At 43.2% G+C, this 12113-nt stretch overlaps 1 protein-coding gene across 1 annotated transcript in view; it reads left to right on the forward strand.

Annotated features, from left to right (window-relative positions):
• LOC117368550 (potassium channel subfamily T member 2-like) overlaps positions 1-12113 on the forward strand; it is a 437966-nt gene that overhangs the window by 163332 nt on the left and 262521 nt on the right. The window contains exon 4 of the mRNA XM_033962282.1: positions 7879-8196. Coding sequence (XP_033818173.1) covers positions 7879-8196 — 318 coding nt within the window. The remainder of the gene's footprint in view (positions 1-7878; positions 8197-12113) is intronic.

Raw genomic sequence — 12113 nt, forward strand, 5'->3', positions numbered from 1 at the left:
GTAAACATAAGGGGGGAGGGGGGGTTTAGTGGGATAATACTGTCTTTTGTCTAAGGTCTAGCAGGAATGTGGGGTTCATAACGTGAAGAGGATATGACCTTGGCAAACCAAGTCTGCTACAGAACAGATTGTAAGACACAGAGCTCAGAACACAAAAAGAAAAGACCTTGTTGTTTCTTGGCAAATACAAACTGTTTCAGCAGTGTTTTATATGTTACACAAGCAGGAATGGAATAGACTTCCAAGAAGTATATGCCCCTTCAAGGAGGAAGCAACAGGTTTTAGTGGTTTGTTGGATCTGAGCAGAAGAGAGAGAAGAATCAAAGATCACCCCGAGGTTGCAACTAAATTGTCTTACACACTTATGCAACACATCTAATTTGTCAGCAAATCAAAAATTTTATTTCACTATGGGAATCTTTAAGAAATTAGTGTCTCCGCCCTGGATTAACCATTAAGCAAAATAAGTACATGCTTAGGCCACCATGGGAAAGGGGACACCACAGAGGATGTTGTTTTTTTTTCCCTCCTAGCTATCATGCCCTTAACTCTTTCACTGCTGTATGCCACACCCATTAACCAACATGAATTTCAGTGTTTTTCTAATCATTATACATATTTATGGTATTTTGTTTTGTACAATAATGATATTTCTCAGCATTTACTGAGTCAGTCAATTTTTGTACATTGTCCTGAACCTCTCCAAGATAGGGCGGTATATCAAATGCCTATTAATCTTGTGGACGCCACAATGATTCCTTGCTGATAATTGTGGGTATAAGTAGGGTTACCAGATTTACTGTCACTAAAACCCTGTTCTGCCCCTAGATCCACCCCCACAAAGCCTTGTTTCTTCCTCCTTGACCTCTGGGCTGTCTGGAGGGTCTAAAGCATGTGCAGATATATCTGCATACTGGAATGACTTGTGGCCAGAGCTTGTCAGGGCTCTCCATAACCCAGACAAACTGCCAGATTTTGGGCAGTCGATCCAGGCATCCAGACATGTTCTGGTTTTCCCGGACATCTGGTAACACTAGGTATAAGAAACAGTATGGTATGGTATGGTTAACATGACCATTTATTTTTTTCATCAAAACAGGACATCTACTGATTTTTTAGTCCCGCCCCCAATCCTACCTTAGCCCCACCCCTAATTCATCCATTCATTTTTCATGTACACACAATATCATATTTATTCATAATGGTAACTATAAAATGAAAAAAAACAACAACACAAAGCACACTCTGTGCAGATAAAATGTTAATTATCATTTATATTTGGGGTTTTATCAAAGAGGTCAAGACAGATGACTTTAAAATATGCAATGTCATCTTAGTAACAACTATAGAAAAATAGACAAAGATATGAACAAACTGCTGCTCCTAAAGAGACTCTTTCTCATCAGTACCCCACTGTCGTTCACCCTGGGTTTATTTAGATCATTATGTACAGGTAAACCTCACTCATGTTTCTTAATTGACAAATGTTTATTTTTCCCTCTTTTTATGCCTGATTTCTTTTCTCAATTTGCTCATATATCTTATTATTTTGGTAACAAAATTCTGTTAAAGAGTATTTGTTGCTGATATTTGTATTTTACTGGTTTGTAGATGTGTTCCTTTTGATGGTCTTTGTATTTTTCAAAATTCAATAAAAATATTTTTCAAAAAAAAAAAGACAAATAGACAAATATAGTACAAAATATAGACAGCAGATATAAATTCTCAAAACTAACACATTTTGATCACTAAATTGAAAATAAAATCTTTTTTTCCTACTTTTGTTGTCTGGTGAGTCTCTAGTTACACTTCCTTCTAACTGCATCCTTTTTCTTTCTTTCTCCCTGCCCCCTTTTCTTTCTTTCAGTCTTTCTTTCTCTCTCCCTGCCCCCCAAGCAACTTTTTCTTTCTTTCTTTCTCTCTCCCTTCCTCCCCCCAATGCCACTGGCACCGCTGATAATTTCTTCCTGCTTCCCCACCGCCGACTCCGACGCAGCAACAGGACCAGGCGAGGCGAGTGCTGCAACTGCACAACAGCTGGCCCAGAAGCCTTCCCCCTACATCAAATCCAACGTTGGAGAGGAAGTTCCAGGCCAGCCAATCGCTGCCTGGCTGGCCTGGAACTTCCTCTCCAATGGGGAGGAGATTTCTGGGCTGGCCATTGTGCAGTCGCTACACTCGCCTGGCCTTGCCCTGTTGCTGCGTCAGCAGTGGGGAAGCAGTGAAAGAGCCCAGGCTTCGCCATTGCCTGTCCCATTGTTCCCATGCACAGTACCCCAACAATGGGACAGGGGATCTAAAAACGGGACAGTCCCGTTCAAAGTTTACAAAGCGAGCCACAGAACAAAGAAAATATAATTTAACAGGAGCAGAATAGGGAGAATGTGGTCAAGTCTGGCTAAACCCCACTCAGCACAGATCAATCAGGTTTAGAGGATAGAGGAGAAGCATTCCACCCAATGCTTCCATCTTAGAAATGCAAGCTGCAGAAGCTCTAATTAGGTAGGCAAAATTTATCTTGGAATCATAAGAATATAAGAATAGCCTTACTGGATCAGACCAATGGTCCATCAAGTCCAGTAGGTCATTCTCACGGTGGCCAAACCAGGTCACTAGTACCTGGCCAAAACCCATGGTGTAGCAATATTCCATGCTACCAATACAGGGTAAGCAGTGGCTTCCCCCATGTCTTTCTCAATAACAGACTATGGACATTTCCTCCAGGAACTTGTCCAAACCTTTCTTAAAACCAGCTACGCTATCTGCTCTTACCACATCCTCTGGCAATGCATTCCAGAGCTTAATTATTCTCTGAGTGAAAAAAATTTCTTCCTATTGGTTTTAAGAGTATTTCCCTGTAACTTCATCAAGTATCCCCTAGTCTTTGTAATTTTTGACAGAGCGAAAAATCGATCCACTTGTACCCGTTCTACTCCACTCAGGATTTTGTAGACCTCTCTTTTCCAAGCTGAAGAGCCCTAACCATTTTAGTCTTTCCTCATACGATAGGAATTCCATCCCCTTTACCATCTTGGTCACTCTTCTTTGAACCTTTTCTAGTGCCACTATATCTTTTTAGAGATAAGCAGACCAGAATTGAACACAATACTCCAAATGAGGTCGCACCATGGAGTGATACAGGGGCATTATGACATTCTTAGTTTTTTTTATTTATTTATTTATAGATTTCAACATATGCTTTTCAAGCATTAAACTTGTACAGAAAAGAAATTAAGCCAAATACAATCTACAACAATCCAATAAAAATGGTTGTTAAACAAATAAAAATCATAATAGGACATAAAAATTACAGTGGCTTAACTTTACTCAAGTCCTCAAATTGGATCCAAAACTTACACAATTAGCAAGAAAATAAGAAATAAACTTAAAGAATCACTGCTTTAAATTGAGAGCAAAATACATAACTTTCTAATGCGCTTAAGGTTTTCCTTTATCCAACCGGGATATAGACAAGAAAGAAATTAATTGGTAAGATTTAAAGAAAACATGCTTATTTATTTGTTGATACACAATACACTTGCAAGGATGTCGCAAGTAAAAGGTAAACCCCTAAAGCTAACACTCCTGGCTTAAGTAAAAGACATTCATGCCTTCGCTTCTGCGTCTCACGTGATATATCGGGAAACATCTGTATTTTATGTTCAAGGAATTCTTTCTGTTTGTTCTTAAAGAATAAACTCAAAATCCATGCCTTATCTGGTTGGAGAGCTACAAATATTATTAATGTTGCTGGGGGTCACAATTTCTTTATCTGACATTCAAGTAATGCTGAGACGTCCATTGCCTCTTGAACAGTAGACCTCTGTTGTTGACCTTGACCACCAGCAGGCACTTGAGAAAGTGGAGGTAAATGTTTATCCGAAATTCCCAGAATTTCCTGAAAATATCTTTTAATCATTTCTCTTGGAGTCATCAAAGTGACTTTAGGGAAATTAATCAGTCTTAAATTGTTACTCCGTGCAGTGTTCGCCAACATTTCATTTTTCCTCCAAAGATTAACATTGTCTTTAATTATTGTCTCTTGAATTTGTTTGGAGGAAATTAAATCCTGTTCTGCTTTCTGAATGCTGGATTTAGAGTCACTAACTTCTTTCAGTTCCTTTATATGTTCAGTCAGTTTCCCTTCTATATATTGAAAATGGGGATTTATGGCTTTACCAAAGTTAGCTACCATAAGAACATAAGCAATGCCTCCGCTGGGTCAGACCTGAGGTCCATCGTGCCCAGCAGTCCGCTCACGCGGCGGCCCAACAGGTCCAGGACCTGTGCAATAATCCTCTATCTATACCCCTCTATCCCCTTTTCCAGCAGGAAATTGTCCAATCCTTTCTTGAACCCCAGTACCATACTCTGCCCTATTATACCCTCTGGAAGCGTATTCCAGGTATCCACCACATGTTGGGTAAAGAAGAACTTCCTAGCATTCATTTTGAATCTGTCCCCTTTCAATTTTTCTGAATGCCCTCTTGTTCTTTTATTTTTCGAAAGTTTGAAGAATCTGTCCCTCTCTACTCTCTCTGTGCCCTTCATGATATTGTATGTCTCTATCATATCTCCTCTAAGTCTCCTCTTCTCCAGGAAAAAAGAGTCCTAGTTTCTCCAATCTCTCAGCATATGAAAGGTTTTCCATACCTTTTATCAGATGTGTCGTTTTCCTCTGAACCCTCTCGAGTAACGCCATATCCTTCTTAAGGTACGGCGGCCAATATTGGATGCAATACTCCAGATGGGAAGCACCATCGCCCGAAACAACGGCAGGATAACTTCTTTTGTTCTGGTAGTAATACCCTTCTTGATTATACCTAGCATTCTATTCGCTCTCTTAGCGGCCGCTGCGCACTGTGCCGTCAGCTTCATTGTCATGTCCACCATTACCCCCAAGTCCCTTTCTTGGGTACTCTCATTTAATAACATCCCTCCCATCGTATAGTTGTACCTCGGGTTTCTGCTTCCCACATGTAATACTTTACATTGCTCAACATTGAACTTCATCTGCCATCTCGTCGCCCATTCCCCTAGTTTGTTCAAGTCCCTTTGCAATTCGTCACAGTCTTCTTTAATCCGAGGTCCACTAAATAGTTTGGTGTCATCCGCAAATTTTATTATCTCACACTTCGTCCCTGTTTCTAGATCATTTATGAATATATTAAATAGCAACGGCCCAAGCACCGAGCCCTGCGGGACACCACTCGTGACCCTCCTCCAGTCCGAGTAGTGACCCTTTACTCCTACCCTCTGTTTCCTGCCTGCCAACCAGTTTCTGATCCATCTATGTACGTCTCCTTCCACCCCATGGTTCTTCAGTTTCCGAAGTAGGCGTTTATGGGGTACCTTGATATATGATGTCTATGGGATCTCCTCTGTCAATCCATTTGTTAATTCCTTCGAAGAAGTGCAAGAAGTTTGTTAGGCACGATCTCCCCTTGCAGAAACCTTGTTGGCTGGTTATCAGAAGTTCGTTTCTTTCAAGATGTTCATCGATGTTTTCTTTTATCAGTGCTTCCACCAAATCCCTGTAACAGAGGTCAGACTCACCGGTCTGTAGTTTCCCGGGTCACCTCTTCATCCCTTTTTAAAGATGGGCGTAACATTGGCTATCTTCCAATCCTCTGGGATCACGCCTGTTTTCAGGGATAGATTGTAATTTTGCTGCAGAGGGTTTATTGAGAACAATTTGTTGCTGACAAGTGAAAAAGTGCTCACCAATTGCAGAAATCTCTTTCCTCTCCTCCGGCTGAAGATTTCCCAAATTCACAGGTGAAACCGCCTCCAGTTCCTTGGCTGGGCTCTCCCAATGGAGTGCCCCTTCTGAGCTTTCCAAAGCTGGTAAACTGCCCTATCTCTGGGGTTTCCTCATCCCTTGGCGAGCTCGTTATCTGGGGCTACGGGGGTGGAGCTTGAACATCGGGACTAAGGGTTGTATCTGGCCCTTGGAAGGCTTCCATGGTCTCGCCCAATCGCGGCACTTCCTGCGGGCTGCTCACCGACGTGACTGGAGCATTTTGCATTCACCATAGGATATCTTTAATTGTGCCCATCGGGACTCCTCCGGAGTGATGCGAGGCAGCAGCGGTGCTACAGCCGCGTCGCTTAGGCATATCAGGTAGGGAGATAAACCTTTCTTTCTGCCGCAAAAAAGTTCTTTGCAAAATTTTTAACAGATTCTAAGGGCGTGTTACTCAGCTAGAGCAGCGAGCGGCCATCTTGGATCAGGAGTTCGATATTCTTAGTCTTGTTAACCATCCCTTTTTTAATAATTCCCAGCATCCTGTTTGCTTGGCTGCCGCCACACATTGGGCGGAAGGTTTCATCATATTGTCTACAATGATACCTAGATCCTTTTCTTGGGCGCTAACCCCCAAGGTGGATCCTAGCATCCGGTAACTGTAATTCAGGTTATTCTTCTCAATGTGCATCACCTTGCATTTGTCCACATTAAATTTCATCTCCCACTTGGACGCCCAGTCTTCCAATTTCCTAAGGTCCGCCTGCAATTTTTCTCAATCCGCATATGTTTCAACAACTTTGAACAGTTTAGTGTCATCTGCAAATTTAATCACCTAACTCATCATTCCAATTTCCAGATCATGTATAAATAAGTTAAATAGCATTGGTCCCAGTACAGACCGCTGTGGCACTCCACTGTTTACTCTCTTCCATTGAGAAAAATAACCATTAACCCTACCCTCTATTTTCTGTCCGATAACCAATTCCTAATCCACAACTGAACTTTGCCACCTATCCCATGATTCTTTAATTTTCTCTGTATTGTATTTTTGAAACCAGGGGCATAGTCACAGGGTATGCCTCGTTAGGCCTAGTTTGCTCAGTTTGGATTCAGGCCCACCCACCCATCCAACAGTCACAGACCACTGGCAGTGGTTCCTACATTCTGCTAGCAGCTTACCTGAAAGTCATCTCTCTTATGCATTTGCATTTTACATCGGAGGGGAGGCTTCTGGATCACCCGCCAGCAGCATGTAGGAACTGCTGCCAGCGACCTGAAGATGCTGCATGGGCTGGGAAGAGAGGGAAAGATAGCGGCTGGGAAAGAAAGAAAAATGCCTGCCCAAAATTGGCTGTCTGGCTATGCCACTGGTTGAAACTAAGGGCCACAACTGGGCTAAACTGTGCTGAAAGACAGTATTTCTACCCTGGGACTCTAGTTCATAGACAAGCTATGTGCTCCTATGTACTACCTTTTCAGAGCCAGACTAGTGCACACTGTGGCCTTGTCAGAGAAGGCCATGGGAGAGAACATTATCTGGCTGATATTTAAAATTATTTAACCAGCCACAAGATGACTTAGCAGGAACAGAACAGGGAGGGTATGGTAAAGGTTAAGGTTACCAGATATCAGGGAAAAATGGACATATCCTCTTTTTAGAGGACTGTCTGAGTGCCCAGGCATTTTTTTAAAAGGGGGAAGTCTGTATGGGTTTTGCTGGCTCTCCCAACTCCCCAATCTACCTCCACCCTGCTTTGAATCTTCAGGCAGTCCAGCAGCAGCAATGAGGGCAGCCTACTGCCAACAGCCTGTCCCAGTAGTTGTCTCTCTGCAGTGACTTCCTGTTCCTGTGTAGGTGTGACTTGCAGAGGCAGCTTTCAGGGCAGGCTGGCAGCATCAGGCTTCCCTTGTTGCTGCTGCCAACCTACCTGAAGATTCAATGCAGCGACTGGGAAGGAGGTAGCAACAGTCTGTCTCATGTCACGAACAGCAAAGCAACCCAAAAGAGGGTAGTCGGAGAAGCTCTGCACACACATGGGCTTGTCTGGGCTTCAGGAACTTGGGATTGTCTTCCAGTTTCTTATCAGAACGGAAGTCAATCTTCTCCTTCAACTCATCAAATTTGGAAGCAATATGAGCAGTGTGACAGTCCAGCACAGGTGCATAACTAGCACCAATCTGGCCAGCATGATTCAGGATGCTAACCTGTGCTGCGAAGCCAGCAGCCTCCTGGGGTGGATCATTTTTGCTGTCACTAGCAACAATATCAAGACGGACATCTTTGACAGAGACATTCTTAACATTGAAACTGACATTGTCACCTGGAAGAGCCTTGCTCAGTGCTTCATGGTGCATCTCAACAGATTTTACTTCAGTTGTGGCATTGACAGGGGCAAAAGTTACCACCATACCTGGTCTCAGAACACCAGTTTCTACACGACCAGCTGGTACAGTACCAATACCACCAATTTTGTAGACATCCTGAAGTGGCAGACAAAGAGGCTTTTCAGTTGGGGGGCTTGGAGGCAGAATGGAATCCAGGGCTTCCAGAAGAGTTGTGCCACTAGCATTGCCATCTTTACAGGTGACTTTCCATCCCTTAAACCAAGGCATATTAGAACTAGGTTCAAGCATGTTGTTATTATTCCAGCCAGAAACTGAAACAAAAGCTACAGTACCTGGGTTATAACCAATTTTCTTGATGTACATGCTGACTTCCTTGCCAATTTCTTCATATCTCTTCTGGCTGTAAGTTGGCTCAATAGAATCCATTTTATTTACACCAACAATTAGCTACTTTACATCTAGAGTGTAGGCCAGAAGGGCATGCTCACGAGTCTGTCCATTCTTGGAAATGCTAGCTTCAAATTCACCAACACCAGCAGCAACAATCAGGACAGCACAATCAGCCTGAGATGTGCCAGTGATCATGTTCTTGCTAAAATCTCTGTGGCCAGAAGCATCAATGATGGTGACATAGTATTTACTAGTCTCAAACTTCCACAGGGACCATGTTCTGCCTTCAGTTTGTTTAACACCCAGGCATACTTGAAGGAACCTTTTCCCATCTCAGCAGCTTCTTTTTCGAACTTCTCGATGGTTCTCTTATCGATGCCACCACATTTGTAAATAAGATGTCCAGTGGTGGTGGACTTGCCGGATTCTACGTGTCCAATGACCACGATGTTTATGTGAGTCTTCTTCTCTTTTCCCATTTTGGGTAGGCAAGTGATGTTTTTCGATAGACACCTGTGAACTGCCGACTGACCTGGTGCAAAATAGCAATTTTAATACATTTTTGGATTAGCTTTCAGAAGCCAAAATTTCCTGCCTCAGGTCAATAGAAAGGTATTATCTTGTTTCCCATTTTTATGATTAAATCTGTTTATTAGTTTTGAGTGCATAATAATAACAACCAAACATAGTCAGTAAGCACCAACAAAGCCTCCCCCCCAACTCCCCCCCCCCATGGGAACAGTTACACTATAATCCAGCAAGCCAGTATGTCAGTTCAAAAGTCTGCTGCGCACCATTGGCGTTAAAGTAAAGCAAAAGGGTAACCAACACTTGAGGTACAATGCACCACGTCTGGAGTTCATGTCCGTAATGTCCAATCGTTCACACCCTGCAAGTTGGATCATCTGAGTCCGCCAATGCGAAACAGTAGGTGTATGAGGTGAGAGCCAGCGCTGAAGAATAGTTTTGATGCCCATCAAAATGGCCTTTCGAACAAACTCAGCTGCTCCAGGTCGAATCGGTTGCAAAGACAACTTCAAAGTGAAGAGAAAAGTATTCGTAGGTATCCATGTACAGTTCCAGAAAGCTGCAATAGATAGGCAAAGACGTTTCCAAAAGGCCCGAATACCGGGACACAACCAAAACATATGTCCCAAGGACGCTCTAGGAGTCGCACACTTAGAGCAAGCATCAGAAGTACAAATGTGGGCATGAAATGCTCTAACAGGAGCAAAATAAGCCCGAACTACAAATTTATAATAACGTTCCCGTTCAGTCACAGCAACCAAGGATTTTGTCCCTTGTAAAATACTTCTCTTTATCATATCTGCAGAAATGGAAAACTGTAAGTCTGCTGACCACTTGTCAGCCAGGGTTGTATAATCCAACTCTCCAGCCAGCTCCTGCAAAGAACAATGATGAAAGCGCAAGGGAATGCACACCTGAGCAGTAAGACTTAAGGTTTCAGACAATTTTTCCTGGACATCCTCACGTAAAGCTAAACCAGGAAGCGAATGAACATAGTGTTGCAATTGTCCATAAGAAAACCAATCCCCAGCTGCCAAGGCAGAGGAATCACATAGCGTTTGAAAAGGCTGAAGAGTACCATCAGGTTGGAGGACATGAAATAAATAGTGCATGCCCTTCCCCGGCCACCTGGGATAAGCGTCTAGGCCCATACCAGGGAGAAAATCTCCATTGCCAGTAATTGGTAAGCATGGTGTCACATCAAACCGAAGAGATAATTGAGAGCAGATGTGTTTCCAAATTTTCCGTAGGGGAAGGAGAAATAAATCCCCATGTAATTGTTTCCGGCGGGGCATGCACTTCACATGGAGCAAGTAACTAAAATGATAAGGAGAAAAAGAGCTGCATTCCACCCCTGTAGCAGAGAAATAAGATGTAGCACAGAACCAATCATTCAAGTGCCTAAGCTGACAAGCCACATTAAATCTACCTATGTGTAACAGTCCAAGACCCCCCTGAGTTATAGGTAAAAATAATGAGTGTAAGGAAATACGAGACCTCCCACCACCCCATAAAAAAGAACGGAGAGAACGATGATGCCGTCGCAAATGACATCTCTGTAAAAGAATAGGTAAAGTTTGTAAAAGATAAAGCCACTGCGGGACCATCATCATATTATATAAGGCAATTTTCCCCAGAAGAGATAGCGGATAGGAATGCCAAGCTCGCAGTCGGCGTTCTGCACCTGTCAACATAGGAAGGACATTGATAGAGTAAAGCGTAGTCAGGTCCCTAGGTATAAGAACACCTAAATATCGAATCGAAGAATCAGCCCACACCAAGGGAAAAGGACCCCTCCAAGTTTCGCGGACAGAAAGTTGTAAAGGGAGCACTAAAGACTTCTGCTTATTTAAAGTCAACCCTGAAAACAAATGAAATTCGTCAAAGAGATCCATAGCTCTTGATAAAGAACGATGTGGATGAGCTAGGGTAAGCAATAAATCATCTGCAAAGGCCAGAACACGTAATTGTGAAGAGCCCTCAGGTAGTCCAACTAGTTCATCATCCCGTTGGATCGTACGCAACAGGGGTTCTAAATAGAGAAGGAAAAGCAACGGGGAGAGAGGGCAACCCTGACGAGTTCCTCGGCCCACAGCAAAAGAATCAGTCAGAATCCCATTAACCAAGACTGAGGCTGTCGGTGCGGCATATAATGCATGTAAAGCAGAACCAAACCAACCCCCCAAACCTACATAGTCTAAAACCTGGAAAAGATATGGCCAACGTACTTGATCAAAAGCCTTGGCTGCATCCAGACTCGCCAAGAGACCAAACGTAGAAGTCGCCTGTGCTCTGGATACAGCCAATAGCACCCTACGAACGTTGACCACAGAGTGTCGGCCCTGTACAAATCCCACCTGCGCCGGGGATATAACATGAGGCAACAGAGGGGTCAGCCGATCCGCCAGCAAACGAGCTAATATTTTCAAATCAACATTGATAAGTGAAATGGGACGATAAGAATCAAGTTCGTCTCGCGATTTGCTCGGTTTCGGCAAGAGAGTGATGGTGGCAGAATTAGCATGTAAAGGAAACTCTCCCCGTTCCAGCGCCCTAGTAAAATATCCTAATAAGGGTCCACACACCTGCAAAGAGAGCATCTTATAAAATTCTGAGGAAAACCCGTCGGGGCCCGGAGCTGTACACGAGCGCAAATGTTTAATCGCTTTCTGAAGTTCCGTGCCCCGAAAGGGTCCACCCAAAACAGATCGCTGCAGATCCGTGAACTTAGGCATACCTGCGTCCTCTAGATAATCAAGAATATCAGGACCACAATGAGGTCCTGGACTAGCATAAAAAGTGGAGAAATGTTGATAAAAGGCATCTGCTATATCTGCTGTCTTGGTAGTATAAGCGCCATTTGATAGCCGAATTTTTGAAATATAACGATCATCTTGCCAGTTCTTAGTCAAGGTAGCTAACATTTTTCCCGTTCGATTACCATACCGATAGAATCGATATTTTCTGTAAAAAAGTGATCGTTTGGTACAGTCATGCAATAAAGCGTTAAGGGCTACCTGAGCCGCATGAAGTTCCTCCCGCAATATACGAGTAGGATGACGAAGATACTGAGCTTTCAAGTGTGAGTATTGTTTTTCTA

The sequence above is a fragment of the Geotrypetes seraphini genome, chromosome 10 (assembly GCF_902459505.1).
Source record: "Geotrypetes seraphini chromosome 10, aGeoSer1.1, whole genome shotgun sequence".
In the NCBI taxonomy this organism is placed as follows: domain Eukaryota; kingdom Metazoa; phylum Chordata; class Amphibia; order Gymnophiona; family Dermophiidae; genus Geotrypetes; species Geotrypetes seraphini.